Source organism: Nyctereutes procyonoides, unplaced genomic scaffold, assembly GCF_905146905.1.
Source record: "Nyctereutes procyonoides isolate TBG_1078 unplaced genomic scaffold, NYPRO_anot_genome, whole genome shotgun sequence".
NCBI lineage: Eukaryota > Metazoa > Chordata > Mammalia > Carnivora > Canidae > Nyctereutes > Nyctereutes procyonoides.
This window is the reverse complement of record NW_026575140.1, coordinates 68,119,187-68,143,438: the sequence shown is the minus strand read 5'-3', so window position 1 is coordinate 68,143,438 and position 24,252 is coordinate 68,119,187. Positions and strand designations below refer to the sequence as shown.

Here is a 24,252-nt window from a genome sequence, read left to right as displayed (position 1 = left end):
CACATAGCACTATGTGCACTGCTACTACTCTGCTGAGCCATCATCATCTCTTACTAGGACTATTGCAACAGCCTCCTACCTGATTTCTCTGTTTCTACCCTCCCTCACTACAATCTATTTTCAACACAGTAGCCAGAGTGGTGGTTTTAAAATGTCAAATTAGATTTAGATGTGACATTCTTCTTTGCTCAAACCCCTCTTATAGTTCTTATTTTATTCAAAGTAAGAGCTAAAGTCCTTATAATGGCCTACAAAGCTCCCAAATCTGCCCCACTTCTGCTTGCCATTTGCCTTTCTGACCTCATCTCCTACACTTCTTCCTCCCTCCTTACTCTTGCTGCCTCTTTCCAGCTATACTGGCTTCCCTGCTCTTCCTTGAACATACCGCACAGTACTCCTTCAGAACCTCTGGATTTACTCTTCCCTCTCCTGGATGATCCTTTCTTCCATAACTATCTGACTGTGCTTTCCAGTCTTTGCTCAAATGTCAGTCCGGCCTTCCCTGACTGCTCTATTTAACATTGCAATTACTTCCCTACTCCCCAGTCACCCCCTTTCTTGTTCTACTATGTCCATAACACTTATCACCATCTAATATACTATATAATTTACTTATTTTTTATGGTCTTTATCCCCACACCAAAATGTAAGGTTTGTAACAGGGATTTTTGTCTGTTTTCTTCATTGTGGTAGTCCTAACCATATAAACAGTATGTAACACATAACTGGTTTTCAATAAAGGTTTCTTGAAAAACTGATTAAACTGAATGAATAAGCAAATATAAGAAAGAACAGGAAAGAGAGAAAAAGGGTAAGAACAGAAGACAGAAAAAAGGGTGAAGGAAAAGAAAGAAGAAAAGGAGAGATACCTGCCACAAGTGATGCAACAAGTAACATGGCAAGCTAGATTTGTTTGGCTTCAAAGCCCATACGGTTCTGATTATAGCATCAGTTAAAAAGCTTCTAAATAAATATCTTAAGAATTTAAATAAGTTTAATAAGCAGTAGCAGGAAAAAGAAAAATTGTAAGTAAAAAAGGCAAGATACCTTTCCTGAAACACAATTAGAAAATGATTAAATAGAACTTTTTAGGGCAGCCCTGGTGACTCAGCAGTTTAGCGCTGCCTTCCGCCCAGGGCATGATCCTGGAGTCCCGGGATCGAGTCCCATGTCAGGCTCCCTGCATGGAGCCTGCTTCTCCCTCTGCCTGTGTCTCTGCCTCTCTCTCTCTCTCTCGAATAAATAAAATCTTTTTTTTTACATATATATTTGCCCTTTATCTGAATGTATGAACAGTTTTTTTTATAATAAATTTATTTTTTATTGGTGTTCAATTTGCCAACATACAGAATAACACACAGTGCTCATCCCGTCAAGTGCCCCCCTCAGTGCCTGTCACCCATTCACCCCCACCCCCCGCCCTCCTCCCCTTCCACCACCCCTAGTTCGTTTCCCAGAGTTAGGAGTCTTTATGTTCTGTCTCCCTTTCTGATACTGAATAAATAAAATCTTAAAAAAAAAAAACTATTTAGAATTCAACTTTAAATAATACATTTCTCAAAACTACAGAAGTATACATAATTCTTTCTTTTATAATAGCTAAACTTGGGCAGCCCAGGTGGCTCAGCAGTTTAGTGCCACCTTCAGTCCAGGGCGTGATCCTGGAGACCCGGGATCAAATCCCACATCGGGCTCCCTGCATGGAGCCTGCTTCTCCCTCTGCCTGTGTCTCTGCCTCTCTCTCTCTCTCTGTCTATCTCTCTCATGAATAAATGAAATCTTTAAAAAAATAGCTAAAATTAAAGATAATTTTGATAGGATTGGAAACTTCTTTCAACCAAGATACAGTAACAGTGAGTGGACTTATCCGCCCAAAACAACCCCCACAACAAATAAAAGACAAAAATATATGACACTGGTTTATAGTACACTGAACATGAGGCAAAGAAGAGTCATCCCTGACAGGCAGGAAAGAAATGAAGTAAGACTCATGAATACCCTCAACTAATGCCTTGAGAGAGAGGATGTAGGCCACAGGATAGGAAAAGGAGACACAGGCAGAGCCCAGCAGAGTCCCTGAGTTAAGGAGACAGAACTGAGAGTCTGAGAACAAGCTGAATAAAGATAACAAAACATAGCGTACCAAAGGAGAGAGGTGAAAACTGCAAAGCTCTCATATGTGAAGGTCCCCCTTGAGCATCCAGGAGAGTACTGGCACATATGTGAGAAAACCACTCAAGGCTAGAAAAAGAATCATCTATGAGGATTAAAAAAAAAAAATAGTGCCTGGTACCAGGAACACTGTCTGTTTCTACTGACCAGGCTAAAAAAGCTCCAAAATCACAGGGCATTGGGTAGAGTACTCCAAAGTGGGAAATAATAATACCTAGACAGAGCACTACTCCAATCATAAAAGGAAGACTCAAAAGATATAAACTGCTTCCAAGTAACTCAACTGTGTCCCACATCAAAGGTCAAGAGAAGGTATAGGAATACAAAAATATGTGGCAACCAGTAAGGTAAACCTGACAACGTCTGACATCCACTCAAAGACTACCAGGCATGTGAAAAAGCAGGAAAATCTGACCAAAATTGGGGAAAAATATGAATGGTTTAAAACTGATTCAGCACTGATAGAGATACCAGATTTAGGGGATGTAGATATTACAAGTTATTAAAACTGTATTCCAGATGTTTAAAAACCTAACTAAAGACATAGTAGATAGGGACACCTGGGTGGCTCAGTGGTTGAGCATCTGCCTTTGGTTCAGGGCATTATCCTGGGGTCCTGGGATGGAGTTCCGCATTGGGCTCCCCTCGAGGAGCCTGCTTCTCCCTCTGCCTATGTCTTTGCCTCTATCTCTCATGAATAAATAAATTCTTAAAAAAAAGACATAGTAGTTATAAAAAAAGAAAGAAAAAGGCCCTAATCAAGTTTACAGAGCAGAAAATTGCAACATCTGAGACGAGGAATTAATGGCGAATGGATTGAGATTAATGGCAAACTAGACATTGCAGAAGAAAAGATGCTAGGACTTGAAGACCTACAAACATCAACTATCCAAAAGGAAATACAGGAAGACAAAGGAATATTTTTAAATGGTAAAAGACATTAGTGAGCTGTAGAACAATTTCAGTCAGCCTAATATATGTGTAATCAGAGTCTCTAAAGATGAGAAATGGGTGGGCCAGAAAAACTGGGTGAGAAACTAATGGCTGAGAGTTTTCTGGAATTGATGGAAGCTATATATTCACAGGTCCAGGAAGCTCAAAGAACAGAATCATGAAGAAAACCATACATATCATAGCGAAATCACTGAAACCAGTAATAAACAAAAAACTATAAAAACAGCCACGATATCGAGCCACATTACATACAGAGGAATAAAGAAAAAGAGGACAGATTTTTTTTTCAGAAATAATGCAAATGAGAATACAGGAAGCAACATCTTTAAAGTACTGAAAGAGAAAAAAAAAGCCCAAATTAGAATTATATACCCAGTATAAATATCTTTCAAAAACAAAGATTTTAGACACACAAAAGCTGAAAGATTTCATCACCCACAGACCTGCATTATAAGAAATGCCAAAGAAAATCCTTCAGACAGAAGGAAAATGACACCAGATGAAGGTATGTATCTATACAAAGAAATGAAAATGAAAATGAAAATGTGCATCTATATATAGGGATACAGTAATAATTTCACTAATAAATATGTAAGATTTTTTTAAATACTGCAATATCTTTAAAACATAATTGACTTTTTAAACAAAAGCAACAACACTGTATTTTGTATTTTATAAAATAAGCATAAGTAAAATGTCTGACAAGAACATAAAAGCCAGGAGCTGCAAAATAATGGCATATTAAGACTCATGCTATATATAAAGTGATGAATAATTACCTGAAGGTAGACTGTAAGTCAAAGACTTATGAATGTTCAGAGCAATTCATGAGTAATGGCCAAAATCCAAAACCAACCCAAATATCCATAGGAACAAATGAATGGATAACCTGGGGTATATTCATACAGTAGAAAGCTATTTACAATAAAACTACTTAGCAATGAAAAGAAATGGTGTATTGATACACACAACAAAATGGATCTTAAAACAATTACACTGAAAAATGCCATGCAAAAAAAAAAAAGAGTATATGCTGTATGACCACATTTATAAAACTCTACAAGACACAAACTCATCTATAGCAACAGAAAACAGAGCAGTAGGTGCTTGGAGGTGAGGTGGGGCAAGATAGACAAAGGATATTTTGGGAATTATGGATATCTTGACCGTGGTGATGGTTTCTTTCACGTGTGTGCGCATGCGAAAGTGAATTAGGTTGTACACATGAAATATAAGGAATTTACTATATATGAATAATTACTCACTAAGGGTATTTAAAAACCATTTTGGATTTAAATGTGCAGGTTAAAAACCAAAAGTGGTTAGACTACCTAAGTGTTCTGGCTCTGTAAGAATAAAAATATGTGAAAACTAGAACAAAATATTTGTAATTTTTTTAAGGGTTAGAATGGATCATAGAAACCAATTAATCAAAACCCTTCCTTATTAGAGATGAAGGAATCAAGTCCCAGAAAGGTATAATGACTTTCCGAGGGTCTCACAGCTATAGTCAGTATAATCAGTAGCTTACTAAAATGTATGAGCCACAACGGAAGGGACTGGATTATTTCGGTCACCATTACGTCCCCTAAACCTACAACAATGCCTGGGACATAGCTGAAACTCAGTATTTGTCAACTGATTTTTCCCCTGGAAGGAAAGGTAAAAAATGAGGATAAAAGGAAAGACAGTCCCCCTTGCAATAGCAGATGACAGAATTAAGCAATAGCTTTAATACCATAAACATCATGAACACAAGAGAATAAATTAAATTCCACATCTTTGTTTTACTGAATATTTTATTATATTGTAATGCTTAAAAATTTCTAGTTCATGTTGCCAACTCTTAAACAAGCAGGAAAATCAATAGGAAATATTCCATTCATGAAGATTAGTGACATTTTCAAATTAAAAACAAATTTAAAGAATAGTAAATACTTACCAAAAATTTCTCCATTTTTGGCATATTCTGTCACAAGGTACAACATATTTTTGGTCTCCATTACCTATTGATAAATAATTCCATATTAGTCTGACAGGAAAGGACTGCAGTTCTATTATATTGCAACTCAACATTCTATGGAGTTATTACATAAAACTAATAAAAGTATCAAATTTATGAATAATTCAGAAGGTGGCAAAGTTTACAAGACAATAACCTTCTGCTAAAACTTTTCTGAGAAATCTAGATCCTCACTTTTCCAAGTATGGTCCATGGACCAGCAACAACAGCAGCACTGCCCTGGCATCTGTTAGAAATGGAGAATCTCAGGCCCCTCCCCAGACCTACTGACACAAAATTTCCATTTTAACAAATGGAAGATCAACTTTTTACCACCTTCTGATGGACTTTTCTAGCCCTGTGCTATATGGTAGACTGATTAAGAATAATAAAATAGAGCTCAATTTATCTAGCCTGTAGTCTAGATAATCTGGCACAATAGTATATTCCTCCTATTCTGTTGTAATATTATTACAAAGTACTGTTATTTTAAAAACATTGTTCAAAAGCTTCTTCCTAACTCCATTGCTGTACAGTTTTATTCAAATTAGTTTTTCTATGTTTAGAAAGGAAGCATGTCAGTGTCACAAACTTCGTATTTCAAACTATACTGAATCAAAAGGAAATTAATTTATAAGCTCAAAATGAGTGAATTTTAGATTCCTTGTAACATTATCTTTTTATGTACTGGCACATGCTAAGAATGAAAATTTAACTGCTATCTACTGAAAAGGTGGAAATTAATTTTGCTCTAACATGAAGGTTTAAGATTATTCCCAATCAGGCCAGAAAACTAAGAGCTACCAACAACTGGAGTCTGAATAAGCTAAACAGTAAGTCAATTTAACCGCTTATTTAGCTCTAATAAAGATGGAATTATGTGAATTACCGTAGTTTTAACCTCAGTTTGGCTTATGGTTCATCAGACTTCTAAGGATTTGGATTAGTTCCTTATAACGATCCTCTTTAGGAATTAAAAAAAAAAAAAGCTTAAAAGGAGAAATACTCTGATATAAATATGACCAGAGAAGTCTGCAGTTTTAGAACTTAGGAACTGTTTTGAGTGGCACACCATGGTCTCTTATTCTAATGGTAATATTAATGGTCTCCAATGGTTTCTACACCTTTTTTTTTTTTAAGATTTATTTATTTATGATAGACATAGAGAGAGAGGCAGAGACACAGGAGGAGGGAGAAGCAGCTCCACGCCGGGAGCCCGACATGGGACTCGATCCCGGGACTCCAGAATCGCGCTCTGGGCCAAAGGCAGGCGCCAAACCGCAGAGCCACCCAGGGATCCCCTGGTTTCTACACCTTTTTAATTGCAAGTCTCTATTAGTAATAAGTTGTTTAGCTAAACATGTATCACATATACATGTACGTGTATATACAAACACATATGCATATGTTTATATGAATATGAGCAGAGACACAAATTACATACTTGTGCCACTGTATAAATACATTATGTACATTATAGAATGCACACAAGAAGATAAACACAAAAAATAAGCATAGGGTTCTAATATTTGCTTCTTATGCCCAAGGGACACTTGTGCTAACCCACGTGAGTGCACAGAATGGCATGCCAGTATTAGCTCTGTGTGTGGGAAAAAAAAAGCCCTGACCTGTAAGTAGCTCTCTATGGTGTAAATACTCCCACCAAGGCTGATTTTGAGCTGAATCGCAAAACATCTACAAATCTACCAATCAGTTCTTACAAGCTAGCACAGGCTGAGTCCAGCATACCACTGGGTGCATGCCTCACGCTATGGAGATCCAAGTCCTGGGCTAGCATACTATAACATTTTAGTTTAAAAATAGTTTTCCAATAGGGACATCTGGATGGCTCAGCTGGTTAAGCACTGGACTCTTGATTTTGGCTCTGGTCATGACCTCAGGGTTGTGAGATCAAGCCCGGTTATAGGCTTGGTGCTGAGCATGGAGCCTGCTTAAGATTCTCTCTCTTCCTCTTCTCTTTCTCTCTCTTGCCTTCCCCCCCCTAAAAAAAATAGTTTTCCAGTATAAAAATTCTAATTAATGAATAGAAGTGTTTAGAAAATGTTTTGTATTACATTACCATTCCTCAACATGAATTACTCTTTAAGAATCAGAGATGTTCCTTTTTTTTTTTAAGGTTTATTAATTTATTTTAGGGAAAGAGAGAGAGCATGTGCAGGTGGTGGGGGGGGGGCAAAGGGAAGGGGGAGAGAGAAAGAGAATGAATCCCAAGCAGACTCTGTGCTGAGCATGGAGCCAGCCATGAGGCTGGATCCCACAACCCTTGATATAAAGACCAGAGCTGAAACCAAGAGTCAGACACTTAGCCAACTGTGACACCCAGGAACCCCAGAGAAGATCTTCCTTTAAAAAAAAAAAAAAAAAAAAACACAGCTCACACTTGAAATGGGTACAATTTATTTTACAAAAATTATATCTCAATAATTTATTAAAAAATGATTTTTTAAAAAATGACTCCTTTATCTGACAAAATAATCCAAACAAGATAAGATTTGGCTCTAAGTATTATAAAATATGCCACTAAGTAATATACTATTTTAACCTTTGTATTTCATAAAACATAAAGTGTATTTTTTTAAATAAGCAAAACTGCCATATCCTCATTAATGGCATCACCACCAAAAGCCAACAGGGTAGAGCATCATAAATGCACAATTACAAACTTTTTAATTTATTTTTATTTTTATTTTTTTAAGATTTATTTATTTATTCATGATAGACAGAGAGAGGCAGAGACAGAAACAGTCTCCATGCCAGGAGCCCAACGCGGGAATTGATCACTGGACTCCAGGATCGCGCCCTGGGCCAAAGGCAGGCGCTAAAACCGCTGAGCCACCCGGGGATCCCCAATTACAAACTTTTTAAATTAAATAACTTAGTCTGAGACAACTTAAAATTAAGCTACTAGTTTTTTAATTTCCTAATTTTTTACTTAGAGAAAATGTGTGCGCTCAGCTTAATAAAAACCATGTATTCTTTTTTTATGGACTAAGAAAACTAACACAAAAGAGAAAAATGAAGCAAATGAGGAAACAGGTAGTGAGAAACATGGAGAGAAATAAGGTTACATCTTACCTGATAAAGTTTGATGATGTGTGGGTGGTCTAACATTTTCATTATTTGTACTTCTCGGTAGATTTTCTCAAGGTTCACTGCATCCAGCTGAGATTTATCAATTATTTTTATCGCCACCTGTGTCCCAGACACAAATAAATATAATTATTATATGATGGTTAACATTTTCCAGTTAAGAATCTTTTGTATATAAGGCATCTGATACTTTGCCTGTAAGTTCCTAAGACAACAAAAATACTTTTATTTTTTTAATTTTTATTATTTATTCATTCATGAGAGGCACAGAGAGAGGGAGAGAGAGAGAGAGAGAGAGAGGCAGAGACATAGGCAGAGGGAGAAGCAGGCTCCATGCAGGGAGCCTGACGTGGGACTCGATCCCTGGTCTCCAGGATCAGGCCTTGAGCTGAAGGCGGCGCTAAACCGCTGAGCCAACCGGGCTGCCCCCCAAAATACCTTTTTTTTTTTTAATTTTTATTTATGATAGAGAAAGAGAGAGAGAGAGAGAGAAGCAGAGACATAGGCAGAGGGAGAAGCAGGCTCCATGCACCGGGAGCCCGATGTGGGATTTGATCCCGGGGCTCCAGGATCATGCCCTGGGCCAAAGGCAGGTGCCAAACCGCTGCGCCACCCAGGGATCCCAATACTTTTAATTCAATGCTCATTCATTCAACAAGTACTTCTTAAACATCTATCACATGTGAGGCACTGTGGTGAGTTTGTTTAGGAGTATCTTCAGTGTGCTATAGAGAATAACCCTGCAGAGTTACTTTAATAAAACATATTTCTCTTTTAGTATAACTTTAATGTTTTACCCCACTTGTAAAATGAATAAAAGCTCAGCAGTGCCAACCAGTTATCTTCCTGCTGCAAAGTACCTGTAAACAAATGATCAGTCAAGTAGAAAGCAGTTTCTGCTGTACTGAAATACAGCTTTTCTAGAAAAGCAAGTGATAGATTTCAAAGAATATAGACATAGCTTTTGGCAGGGGGCGAGGGGGGGGAGAGTTAAATATAAATTATTAAAATCAATTTATATGAAAGATAGCAAGTGGATTAAATTTAAGTTTTTGTTTATTTGAGAGAGAGCAAGAGAGTGCATGCACACGAATGGGGGTGGGGAGGGGCAAAGGGAGAGGGAAAAGCAGGAGCCCAAAGTGGGGCTCAAACCCAGGGCCCCCCCATCATAACTTGAGCCACTCAGGTGCCCCTAAACTTTGTTTTAAAAATCAAAGTGCAAAAACTCATCTGTTAATAATTTGGTAATTTGTGACTGGGTGACGGGCACTGAGGGGGGCACTTGGCGGGATGAGCACTGGGTGTTATGCTATATGTTGGCAAATTGAACTCCAATAAAAAAAATTTAAAAATATATATGTATAAAATTTAGTAATTACTCTAGCTTCTGACTTCCATAAAAGAATCTAAAATGTGGCCTCTTCCTATAGTAACTAGATAGGAACCCAAACCACTCCAAGGTTAATAACTTGAAGGAACTGCATTTGAAGGTGAATAACCAGGTAGTCAGAGATCAACAATCATGTACCTTTTTCTATGAAATCAAAAAATAAATAATTTTTTAGAAATTGTAGCTATTTGGTTAGGAAATAAGCCATTCTGATTTAAGTAAAATTTTCAGATCATTGGGAACCACTCAAACTTGATTATAACAATTTCTGAAGAAACTCTAAAATGTACTTTACATTCTACCAAAAAGGATTCCAAACATAACTCATTTTTTGTGTCGAGATAATTTTTATTATCAATTATTGCATATGCTATAATAGTTCAATACTCCTAAAAGGTATCCAAGGCTATAGGACTCAGCTTGTCAATTCACTTAATTCCTTCAGACTCCTGTTTATACATTTAGTTTTTTTCTTCTTTCCTATGGCTGCTTTGTCCTTTGCTGTTACCTCTTAAAGCTCTACTGTAAGGTTTATTTCTTGCCAATCTCTATTTCAGCTTATTTTCTTATTTGAATGAACTGTAACCCAGACAAGAACTCAAGATTCCCAGGAGAAATAAGATTACTAAACACAATGCATGAAATTAAATTTATTGTCTAAGAAGAAAGGGGGTAAGTCCTTCTCTAGACAGTAAAATACATAGATTTTGTGATAATTATTTTCATTACATTGGATGGTATATTATTTATTTCCATAATCAAAATATTCTAGAAAGTAAAAGGTGCTAAACTTTGCTAGATAAGAAGACTGATCAATATTGTACTTGATATTAAGGACATTATTGGACTACCTCAGCATTTATTTAAATTTAAACAGATTTAAAGCAACCCCCCAATTTTATGATACAATATTATCAGTTACTTTAGGTAAAAGCTGCCAGACAAAAGCCTAAGTGTATATTTTAACTTCCCCAATATTCCATAGGAAGGTAATATGGAATTTCACAAACATGCTTATTTTGAAGAAAATATCTTGCCCTCCAATTGCTGGAGCATGTCTAGATATCTCATCACTAACAAAAAAAACTTTTCTAATGAAATGGGTCAGAACCAGCTAATAAATAGAAAAAGAGTATCTTGGTTATCATATCTTTAACATTATAATGTTACAAAGAAAAAACTTAGACCCTCAATTCCAATTATTTTTTTAAAGATTTTATTTATTTATTCATGAGAGACCGACTGAGAGAGAGAGAGAGGCAGAACCACAGGCAGAGGAAGAAGCAGGTTCCACGCAGGGAGCCTGATGTGGGATTCGATCCCGGGTCTCCAGGATCACGCCCTGGCCTGAAGGCGGGCACTAAATCTCTAAGCCACCCCCTCAATTCCAATTAAAGCAAGGTATACCAAAACTCCATACTCTTTTGAAACCTTGGCCTCAAACAATAAAAAACTGAAAAATACATAAATTATCTAAATAAGCCTTAATAATAAGCCATAAATCTCATTATTTAAATTTTCTCAACCAAAAAATGACAAAATCTAATTCTTCAATTTTATCTTCTAAATGTACGGACCACAAGTTCATATACTTGTATCTTTACCCTGCTATCCCTCGCTTATAAGGATTATGAAAGAGTAAAGCACACTAAAGAAAAAGCAGAGCATGTGTTAATGTGTTCCTTTTTTTATTTTTATTTATTTATGATAGTCACACACACACACACACACACACACACAGAGAGAGAGAGAGAGAGAGAGAGAGAGAGAGAGAGGCAGAGATATAGGCAGAGGGAGAAGCAGGCTCCATGCACCGGGAGCCCGACGTGGGATTCGATCCCGGGTCTTCAGGATCGCGCTCTGGGCCAAAGACAGGCGCTAAACCACTGCGCCACCCAGGGATCCCTAATATGTTCCTTTTAATAGGACTTTTATTACTGTGGTGTATCACATTGACTGATTTGCAGATGCTGAACCATCCTGGCAGCCCAGGAATAAATCTCACTTGGTTGTGGTGAATAATCCTTATAATGTTCTGTTGGGTTCTATTAGCTAGTGTCTTGGTGAGCATTTTTGCATCCATGTTCATTCAAAATGCCATCAACATTTTTCACAGAGCTGGAACAAACAATCTTAAAATTTGTATGAACCGTAAGAGAACCCAAAGAGCCAAAGTAATGTTGAAAAAGAAAACCAAAGCTGGAGGCATCGCAATTTCAGATTTTAAGCTGTATTACAAAGCTGTAGTCATTAAGACAGTATGGTACTGGCACAAAAAAAAAACAGACACACAGATCAATGGAGCAGAACAGAGAATCTAGAAATGGACCCTTGCCTCTACAGTCAACTAATCTTTGACAAAGCAGGAAAGAATATCCAATGGGAAAAAGACAGTCTCTTCAACAAATGGTGTTGGGAAAACTGGACAGCCACATACAGAAGAATTAAACTGGACCACCTTCTTACACCATACACAAAAATAAATTCAAAATGGATGAAAGACCTAAATGTGAGACAGGAATCCATCAAAATCTAAAGAACTCAGGCAGCAACCTCTTCGACCTCAGCCACAGCAACTCCTTGCTAAACACATCTCCAAATGCAAGAGAAACAAAGGCAAAAATGAACTACTGAGACTTCATCAAGATTAAAAGCTTCTGCACAGCAAAGGAAACATTCAACAAAACTAACAGGCAACCTACAGAATGGGAGAAGATATTTGCAAGTGTCTTGAAAGATAGAGGGCTAGTATCCAAAATCTATAAAGAACCTATTAACCTCAACACCTAAAGAACAAAAAATTCAGTCAAGAAATGGGCAGAAGATACGAAGAGACATTTATCCAAAGATGACAAATGGCCAACAGACACATGAAAAAATGCTCCACATCACTTGGCATTAGGGAAATACAAATCAAAACAACGAGATACCACCCTCACACCAGTCAGAAGCAAAGATGTGGACAAAGAGGAACCCTCTGACACTGCTGGTGGGAATCCAAACTGGTGCAGCCACTCTGGAAAACTGTATGGAGGTTCCTCAGAAAGTTAAAAATAGAGCTATCCTACAACACAGCATTTGCACTAAGTATTTATCCAGAGGATACAAACATAGTGATTTGAAATGGCACATGCACCCCAATGTTTATAGCAGCAAGGTCCACAATAGCCAAAATATGGAATGTGCCCAGATGTCCATCAACCAAAGAATGGATAAAGATGTGAGGTGTGTGGGTGTATGTGTGTGTGTGTACATCTGTCTATCAATCTATCCATCCAGCCATCAAAAAGAATGAAAGCTTGTTATTTGCAACAATGTGGATGGAACTAGAAGGTATTATGCTAAGTGAAATAACTCTAGGAAACAAACTGAGGGTTGCTGGAGGGGAGGTGGGTGTGGGGGGAAGGGATAATTATAATTGGGTGATGGGCATTAAGGAGGGCACTGATATAATGAGCACTGGCGTTATATGCAACTGATGAATCACTAAATTCTACCTTTGAAACTAATAAAAAGAAACACAAAAAAAATTGTTAAAGCTTAAAAAAAATAGTTAGGGTTTGTCTAACTGCTATGAATAAGTAGACCACAAAATGCATAGTGATTCAAATACAACGGAAGTTTAATTTTTTGCTCATGTAGTAGAATGGGATGGCTGAAGATGCCTCATGCAGGCATATGAAGTTTAAGGAGGTTTTACGACCTTTAAAGACTACCACAGTTACCCTAAAGGTTGTCTCCATTTCCAGAAAAAAACTTGAAGGAGCCTGCATGAGAGGTTTTTACGGGCCAGGCCTGAAGTGGCACACATTATTTCTGTTCACTTCATTAGTTAGAACTCAGTCACATAACCATACTAAATGCAAGACAGGCCAACAGACAGTCCAGTGATAGGTCCAAGAAGAGGAAACAATGAATTTTTGGTGTTCGGCTAGCAGTCTCTGGCATATTCTTCTCGGTAATTTCTTAACGATGGGACTCATTATCAAGTACTTACCAGAAATACAATAATGATGATGGTAACTTTCACAACTGCACAGTACTGTTTAATTTCATAAGATACTTTAATATATTTTACCTCATTTATTTCTCAACTTTGTGAAGTAAATGGAACAAGCAGAGCATCCATGAGTTGATGAAACTGAGGTTCTGAAGATGTTATATAGTCTACACAAGGTCCTACAGCTCAACTGTATTAATGGGAAAAACCGCAGGTCTTCAAACTCCAAGTTCAATCTTTTACTCTTTCAGAGAGTCTATTATTCACACACTTTCTGAGCACCTGTTGTGTGCCTGTAATTACACGCAGGATACAAAAATGAACAAGATCTGATTCCTACCTTCAAGGAACTTAATAGATCTGTGAGAACAAAGAGAACACATTTTGGAAAACAAATTTTATCAACCAGAAAAATATGCACTTGGGGATCTTCCCAATGTGTATTAAAGTTTCAACATACAAAAGGGTTGTGTTCCAACACTTTAAAGATAACTATGAACTTAGATTTCTAGGAGCTTTCTCTCTGCATCCCTTTTCCATTAAGTACTGAACACAGTACCAAGGACAAAATCTGCATGGTCACAACAAAGTCAAGCCAGGGACTCTAAATTGAAGGACTCCTTTCTCTTTGTTATTCATCTGAATTATTCAACTCTCCAATTCCTACATATATATGCAATCTCTTAAAAAAATACAAAAAAAGAAAAACAAACAACAAGCTGTTATTGAGTTTATGCAGAGATAGAAAACTTTATGCTCCTTCTGTTAGGGGACAAAAAAGAAAGGTTTCTTATACAACTTTGGAGGGCATATATAAACTAGAATGATTACTATCAAACTAAATTCCATGTAAAAGTAGCAACACTGAGTATTCAACCTCAAAAAATAGGAAAAACTGAATTAAAAACAATAAAATACCTAATATAATGTTATTTAAGTTATATTAAGAAATATCATTTCCACTGATATTCACAAAGATTAAAAGGTAAACATCCTTGTGAGGTAAGGTTCAACAAGATGGCCACTTTTATACATTGCTGGTATGACAATAAAACAGGTTATAATTTTTCTGAAATGTAATTTGGCAATTTCTACCAAGAACCTTAAAAATCATCCATCCTGGGATGCCTGGCTGGCTTAGTCAGTAGAACATGTGACTCTTGATCTCGGGGTTGTGAGTTTGAACTCCACACTGGGTGCAGAGATTACTTAAAAATAAAAATCTCCAAAAAAATAGGTTAAAACAAAAAGTTATCCATCCTGAGGGAGTTTGGGAAGATGGTAGAGTAGAAGGATCCTGAGCTTACCTTGTTCCATTTATATACCAAGATAACAGCCACATTAGTGCAACTAACTCTGAAAACAACCCAAAGACCAGCAGAAAAATCAAGCAAATACACAAAATAAAACGATGTAAAGAAGACCATGACATACATAAATTTTGTGTGCATAGAGGGTAAAGGGTAAAAATTTAGTGCTTCTAGAATGGGTTCAAACTTAAGTAACCATCAACTTACTATAGACTGCTATATGCAGGAGATGTTATATATGAATCTAATGGTATCCATAAATCAAAAACCTATAATGGGTACACAAGAAATAAGCAGAAAGGAATCCAAGCATAATATTAAAAAAAACTATAGGGAAGACAAGAAGAAAGGAAAAAAGAACAATAAAAACAATTGTAAAAAAAAAAAAAAACAATTGTAAAACAAGTAACAAAGGGCAGTAAGTACCTACCTATTGATAATTACTTTAAATGTAAACAGACTATTACTCCAATCAAAAGACACAGAGTGACTGAAAAGGATAAAAAAGCAAGACCCATCTATATGCTGCTTACAAGAGACTCCCTTCAGACATAGAAACACATCAGATTGAAAATGGAGTGATGGAAAAAACATTTAATATGCAAATGGAAGCAAAAAGAAAGATAGGGTAGCAATACTTATATTGGACAAAACAGACTTTACAATACAGATTAACAAGAGACAAAGAAGGTCACTACATAAAGAGAACAATCCAACAATAAGATACAACAGTAAATATTTATGCACCCAACATGACAGCAGCCAAATACATAAAGCAACCATTAACAAACACAAAGGAAGAAATCAATAGTAATACAATAGTAAGAGATTTTCCCACATACATCAATGGATAGATCATCCAAACAAAATCAACAAGGAACAGTGGCTTTAAATGACACATTGGACCATATGGATCTAACAGATACATTCAGAACATTTCATCCCAAAACAGTGGAATACACATTGTTTTCAATTCCACATGGAACACTCTCCAGAAAAGATCACGTGTTAAGCCACAAAACAAGTCTCAACAAATTAAGAAAGACTGAAATCATACCATGCATCTTTTCTGACCACAGCAGTATGAAACTAGAAATCATATGTAAGAAAAAATCTGGAAAGAACACAAATACATAGAAGCTAAATAACATGCTACTGAACAATAAGTGGGTCCAACAATACATCAAAGAGGAAATTAAAAAAAATAGAGACAAATGAAAATAAAACAATGGTCCAAAATCTTTCAGATGCAGGAAAAACTATTTTATTTTTTTTATTTTATTTTTTAAATTTTTATTTATTTATGATAGTCACACACAGAGAGAGAGAGAGAGAGAGAGGCAGAGACACAGGCAGAGGGAGAAGCAGGCTCCATGCACCGGAAGCCCGATGTGGGATTTGATCCTGGGTCTCCAGGATCGTGCCCCGGGCCAAAGGCAGGCGCCAAACCGCTGCGTCACCCAGGGATCCCGGAAAAACTATTTTAAAAGGAAAAATTATAGCAATACAGGCCTATAACAAGAAGCATGAAAAATCTCAAACAACCTGACCTTATACCTAAAGGAGCTAGAAAAAGAACAAATAAAGGCAGAGGCCACAAGCAAAATAGTAGTAGTAGTAGTAGTAGTAGTAGTAGTAGTAGTAGTAGTAATAATAATAATAATAATAATAATAGTAAAGATTACAACATAAGTAAATGAAATAAAAACTATAAAAACAACAGAATAGATAAATGAAACTAGGAGCTGCTTCTTTGAAAATATCAACAAAACTGATAAACATTTAGCCAGGCTTAAAAAAAAAAAAGAGATGACTCAAATAAATAAAATCAGAATTGAAGGTGGAGAAATAACTATAAAAAGTTTTATGCCAACAAATTAACCTAGAAGAAATGGTTAAATTCCTAGAAACATACAATCTTCCAAAGCTGAATCAAGAAAAAATAGAATATTTAACAGAGTGATTACTACAAATGCAATTCAATCAGTAACAAAACAAAAACAAAAGCCTCCCAACAAACAAAAGTCCAGGACCAGATGGTTTCACAGGCGAATTCTATCAAACATGTAGAGAGTTAATACCTATTCTTTCTCAAACTATTCCAAAAAATAGAATAGGAAGGAAAACTTCCAAATTCATTCAAAGAGACCAGCATTACCCTGATACCAATATCAGATAAGGACACTACAAGACAAAACAAAACAAGCAAAACACCCTACAAAAACTACCAATATGTCTGCTAAGCATAGATATAAAATACTCAATGATATATGAGCAAACTAAATCAAACAATACATTAAAAAAATCATTCACCATGATCAAGTGGGATTTATTCTAGGGATGTAAAGGTGGTTCAATATTCACCAATCAACATGATATATTAACAAAAAAATTAGGTAAAACCATATGATCATCTCACTAATGTAGAAAAAGCATTGGTGAAGTACAACATCCATTCGTGATAAAAAAAATAATCTCAACAAAATAGATTTAGAGGGAACTACTTCAACATAATAAAGGCCATATATGACAAACCCACAACTAATACTATACCCAATAGTGAAAAACTAGGAGCTCTTCTTCCAAGATCAGTAACAGGACAAGCATGTCCACTCTTACTACTTTTACTCAACATAGTACTTGAAATTCTAGCCACAGAAATAAAAGGCATCAAATTGGTAAGGAAGAAGTCAAACTTTACTATTTGCAGATGATATATGTTATAAAGAAAACTACAAAGACCTCACACACACAAAAAAAATATATATATTAGAACTGATACATGAGTTCAGTAAAGTTACAGGATATGAAATTAATATACAGAAATCAAATCAATTGCATTTCTATACACTAATAAAAAAATAGCAGAAAGAGAAATTAGGAAAACAAACCCATTCACAAACATTTCAAAAAGAACAGGATACCTAGGAATAAATTTAACCATGGAGGTGAAAGATGTATACTCCAAAAACTATAAAACACTGACAAAAGAAAAACTGAAGACAACATAAACAAATGGGAAGATATTCCATGTTCACAGATTAGAAGAATCAATATTGTTAAAATGTCTATACTACCCAAAGCAATCTACAGATTTAATGCAATCCCTATCAAAATACCACTAATATTTTTCCACAGAACTAGAACAAAAAATACTAAAATTTGTATAGAACTATAAAAGACCCTGAATAGTCAAAGCAATCTTAAAAAAGAAACAAAAACAAAGCGGGAGATATCACAATCCCAGACTTCAAGATATACTACAAAAGCTGTAGTAATCAAAACAGTGTGATCTTACAGTTATTATCATACTCTTGTATGGTCAACCACTCTAAAACAAAGGAGGCAAGAATGTACAATAGTGAAAAGGTGGTCCTTTCAACAAATGGTGCTGCGAAAACTGGACACCTATATGCAAAGGAATGAAACTGGATCACTTTCTAACACCATACAACAAAAAAACCCTCAAAATGGATATAAGACCTAAATGTGAGACCTGAAACCATAAAAAAATCAGAACAGAGCACAGGCAGTAATTTAATTTCTCTGACACTGGCCATACCAACATTTTTCTAGATAAGTCTCCTTTAGCAAGGGAAACAAAAGCAAAAATAAACTATTAGGACTACACCAAATAAAAAGCTTTTGCACAGCAAAGGAAACCAACAAAAAACCAAAAAGGCAATCTACTGAATAGAAGAAGATATTTGCACATGATATATCTATGAAGAGGTTAATATCCAAAATATACAAAAAACTCATACAACAAAAAACCAAATCAAATGAAAAATGGGCAGAGGATCTGAATTGACATTGTTCCAAAGATGACACCCAGATGGCCAAGAGATCCATGAAAAGATGCTCAACATCACTCATCATTACTGAAATGCAAACCAAAATCACAATGAGTTATCACCTTAAACCAGTCTTAACAACTAAGATCAAAAAGACAAGTAACAGGGATCCCTGGGTGGCGCAGTGGTTTGGCGCCTGCCTTTGGCCCAGGGCGCGATCCTGGAGACCCGGGATGGAGTCCCATGTTGGGCTCCCGGTGCATGGAGCCTGCTTCTCTCTCTCTGCCTCTCTCTCTCTCTCTCTCTCTCTCTCTCTGTGACTATCATAAATCAATAATAATAATAAAAAAAGACAAGTAACAAGTATTGGTGAGGATCTGGAGAAGAAGAAACCTTCTTGCACTGTTGTTGGGAATATAAACTGGCAAGACCACTTGTGGAAAATAGTATAAAAAGGTTCCTCAAAAATTAAAAATAGAAATACCATATGATCCATTAATTCCACTAATGAGCATTCATTGAAAGAAAACAAAAACACTAACTCAAAAAAATATGTATGGAGCCATGTTTATTGCAGCATTATTTATAATAGCCGAGATATGGAAGCAGCCTAAGTGTCCATCAATACTGTGTATATGTGTGAGACACACATGCATGTGTGTGCACACACACACACGCTGGAGTATTATGCAGCCATTAAAGGGAGTGAGATTAAGGGGAAAAAAGGGGTGAGACCATGCCATTTCAGACATCGTGGTTGGACCTAGAAGATACTATGTTAAGTGAAATAAATCAAATTGAGAAGACAAATACCATATGACTCCATTCCTAAGTGGAATCTAAAACACACACACACACACACACACACACACAAATGAATAAACAAAAAACAGAATCAGACCTATAAATACAGAGGACAAATTGATAGTTGCCAGAAGAGAAGGAGGTGGGGCACTGGGTGAAGTAGAGAAGGAGATACAGGCTTCCATTAGAATAAAGGGCACAGTTTAACAAATATAGTCAATAATACAGTAAAAGCAACATCATGGGACAATGTAACAGGACTGATAATGGCTACACGTGTGGTAAACACAGTATAATGTATATATAATTTTTGCAAATCACTAAGTTGTACACTTGAAAATAACGTAGAATTGTGTATCAATGATACTCAAAAAAATTAAAAAAATAGAGCACACTTACTGTGATGAGCTCCGAGTAATGTATAGAATTGTTGAATCATCATAGAACTTAAAGTAATATAACACTGTCATCACTCATCTCACTTAGCCTGAGGATTCTATTTCTGAGAATTTTTTTTTATTGAAGTTCGATTTGCCAACACATATAACACCCAGTACTCATCCCATCAAGTGCCCTTCTCCGTGCCCATCACCCAGTTACCTCATCTTCTCACCCACCTCCCCTTCCACTACCCTTTGTTCGTTTCCCAGAGTTAGGAGTCTCTCATGTTTTGTCACCCTAATTTTTCCCACTCATTTAAAATATTTTTTTAAACAAAGATTTTATTTTTTAGATTTTATTTATTTACTCAAGAGAGTGAGCCCATGAGTGGGGGAGGGGCAGAAGGAGAGGGAGAAGCAGACTCCTTGCTGAGCAGGGAGCCCAACCGTGAGGCTCGATCCCAGGACCCCGGCCTTACGACCCGAGCTGAAGGCAGTCACTTAACCAACTGAGCCACCCAGGGGCTCCCCTGAGAAATTATTTAAAGGAAATCTGAAATGAGGGTTAAGAGTTATTTGTAAATATATTCAATGAATGTTATTTATAATATAAAAATAGAAACAAGTGGTAATTACATGAATTACTGTAAGCTTATGTTACGACTGTTACACAGCTATTAAAATAGTTTTTTCCTTTTTTTAAAAAAATATTTATTTATATATTCATGAGAGAGGGGGCGGGGGCAAAGACATAGGAGAGAGAGAAGCAGCTCCATGCAGGGAGCCCAATATGGGACTCAATCCTGGGACTCCAGGATCATGCCCTGAGCTGAAGGCAGACAGACGCTTAACCACTGAGTCACCCAGGTGTCCCTAGAATAGTTTTTCTTAATAATACAGAGGACTGCTTAAACGAAAATATTAAATTAAAAAAATCAGTGTTTAAGTGCAGTCTCAACACAAGGTAGGTATTAGAAGAAGACCAGGAAAAACTAGATACAACTATGACAAAAATGTAATCTGTGGGTGAAAAAAACTGTAGATTATTTTACTTTTCTGCTTTATAGTTTTCTGTGCAATTTTTCTTCAACAAGCATGAATTACTTTTCTAAAAGGAAAAACAAAAAATGAAGTTATTATATTTATCAAATATGCTAACTTCTCTATTTGTGAAATATTAGTCATTTTCATTTTATTTTCTAAACTTTCTATAAAATGGCTATATTTTCTAAAATTTAAATATTAATGAAAAGACTACTATAAAGGTTTCCAACAAAGTAAAACACAATACATGTAAAAGTAACAACATATAAAATGCAATTTTGTACCGAAGACAAGGGTTTAACTGTATGAAAAGTGAAAGCGTTATGATGACAGACAAAAGATACTTTTTCTCTTTTCAAAATGCAATTTAATGGTAATGTTATCCTGTCTTTTTGATAATTTAACAAAAGTTGTTTTTTACTTCTCATTAAAGAAATATTCATCTTATGCATTTAGAGAAACCACACATACAAAAGTAGCCTTGGGGGACTTTATAAGGAAGTTACACAATAAGAACAACATTTCTAGTAAAAAAAATCAGAAGGGATTAACATATGTTTGCCATCTCAGGTAACAGTTGTTTCAGTGCTATTTACCAGTAATATACTAATTGTACACAGTCTTTCTAGAGTACCCAAGAGCATTATTCTTATCATACAATTAGATCTTCAAGATTAAACACTAAATGTACTTTACAAGCTTATACATCAAAGCACATACATTTTATTGACAAGTCAATGTGACTGAGCGGTTCTTCAAAGAAAGGGGGTTTCTGAAAGCAGGGAAAGTAAATAGTAAAACTAACATGGAGTTCTCTAGTTATCTTCTAAGTATAAATAAGTTAGAATCCAATTTAAAATTGATTGTTATTATTTATTAAAAAAATAATTTATTTGAGTGAGAGACAGAGAGCATGAGGAAGGGAGGGAGGAGGCAGAGGTGAGGAGAGAATCTTAAACAGACTCCCTGCTGAGGATAGAGTTTAACTTGGGGCTCAATCTCAGAACCCTGAGATCATGACCTGAACTGATCTTAAAGAGGCAGACACTTAACCAAGTTTCCCAGGCACCTCAAAATTGAATATAAGAATCTATATAATGCAATAAATTCTCAAATTATATACTTAATCTGACTTTTCCAATGGTGGGTAAGGAAAACAGACTGAAGAAAAGGTTAATGTCATTACATTTTTAGATCCATAGAAATTGAACCAAGGATTAAGACTATAAAAGAAATGATTAAAAAAACTCTATCTTTAAAATTATTTAAGCATATCATTAATGACAACCCAATTTAAAAAAAATGAGCCAAAGGACAAAAAAAGCAATTCACAAAAGAAATAGTCGTCTTATAAAACCATGCAATCAAAGTAAAGAAAAATGTTAAATCAGAAATGTTAATTAAAATAAAAATTATTTTCCCCTATCAACTGGGAAAGATTTTAAAAATAATATTCCTGGTAAAGTATTTCTTCCTGGTGAAAATTAACAGGTACAACATTTCTAGAGGATAATTTGGCATCTCAGACAGTATGATGTAGATGTAGGGACATATTAATTCCTTGACCCAGGAATTCTATCGCCAGGGGATTACCCTGAGGGAATTACAGATAAGTGCACAAAGACAGACAGACAGACACACACACACACACACACACACACACACACACACACACAAGAACACCCTCTGAAACAGTGCCTTAGAAAGAGAAACAGCAAAATAGAGAAACAATCTAAATGTTCCATAGTAGGAAACTGATGAAATAAAATACAATCATATGATATGTAAGAATGCTATTTAACAATGCTCTAGACTTTTTTTGTTTGTTTTAACCCGGGGGGGGGGGAGTGTTAACACATTAAGTAAAAAAACATTAAGTATAGATGACATCAATTTCATTACTGACACATACAATAAATGTGAATAACTAAGAGGCTATGAACCAAATGTTAAATAGTGGTGATCTCTTGGTCTGAATGGTAGCATTAAGGATATTTATTTTCTTAAGATTTTCAACAATATCTACAATGAACATGCATACTTTTTTTAACTGGGGGGGGGCGACTCATAAATACTATGTTTATCTTAGAGAAGACTTAAATTTTAGCATCATTTTTCAGTCTAATTCCTCCATCATTTATCACTTTAACTGTTTAAAGTATTTTAAAAATATTTTTGAAATGAAGAGTTTCTGCTGAAATCCCCAAATATAGCTGCCTCTCGTTCTTCTAATAATCTCAAACTGGATATAGGGACTGTTTCTCCTTGAAGGTTGAGAAACCATTCCCCATAAGTGTTCTGTATAAAGGCATATTAAGACATTAAAAAACTTTTTTTTTCCAAAAATACAGAGGTAGAAGAAGAGGTCCTAGGTATACTATATAGAAAAGAATGGCATCTTCATGAATTTCTGGAATCCATTTGGCTCCAAGAAATTGACTCTATCATCAGCACTGGCCCATAAGTCAAATGTCAGCATATGAATCCAGGAATGGAAGCCAGTTTCAGTTATTTCCAAATAAATGTTTTCTTAATTGCCAGATATTCAGAATTTCCCAGTGGAATTAAAATCAGAATGCATTAAACTCTGTTAAAGTTAAAAATTTCTACAGAATATAAAAATTTACACAACTCTTATTTTGGATGTTTGTCCCCAACCACTCCCCAAAAAGAACAGATCCTTTTGAGCAATATTTAGCAGAATAATATGACAAATATTACTTGTCTGGAGTGCCAAGAAACTAGACAACAGTTTCTCATATAGCACATATATTTCAGGACAAATACAATTTTCATCTTAACACACTATAAAGACCATACACAGACCCAGATACAAATAATAGCGCTTAAGTTATCTGGTAACCAGTCCTTCTGTTGTACATAGTATAGCTGCTTCTTGAAGTATGGAATATTTCAGAGCATAAGATTAATACCGAGACTAGTGAGGAGTCCTAAAATTTTAAAGGAAGATATAAAATTCAAATGTATTAAAAAATAAGTTCTCTTCTTCAAGAAACACTGTAATCAGGGTATAAATTCTTTTTTTGTTGTTTCTACACTTGCTCTAAAAATGCAATTTTGATACTTTATTTGGAAAGCTTTAAAAATACTTACATTTTAAGGTAGCAAAGAATTATGCCTGAAATTAAAAGCCCCAAAATACACACAGAAAGCTTTTCAGTGAACAAAAGCAGTTTTCAGAATGTTCTTGCTACCAGTTTTGCATCCAGGTAATTTCCTTTCTAGGAATTTACCTCTGAATTCCACTCCTCCTTTCTGTCCCCTCCCCCA

At 35.7% G+C, this 24,252-nt stretch overlaps 1 protein-coding gene across 1 annotated transcript in view; it reads right to left on the bottom strand.

Moving 5' to 3' along the window:
- SIK2 (salt inducible kinase 2) overlaps positions 1-24,252 on the bottom strand; it is a 130,850-nt gene that overhangs the window by 102,491 nt on the left and 4,107 nt on the right. Inside the window, exons 2-3 of the mRNA XM_055306223.1 lie at positions 8,225-8,341; positions 5,069-5,132 (exon numbers count right to left, since the gene is read on the bottom strand). Of these exons, the coding sequence (XP_055162198.1) occupies positions 5,069-5,132; positions 8,225-8,341 (181 nt within the window). The remainder of the gene's footprint in view (positions 1-5,068; positions 5,133-8,224; positions 8,342-24,252) is intronic.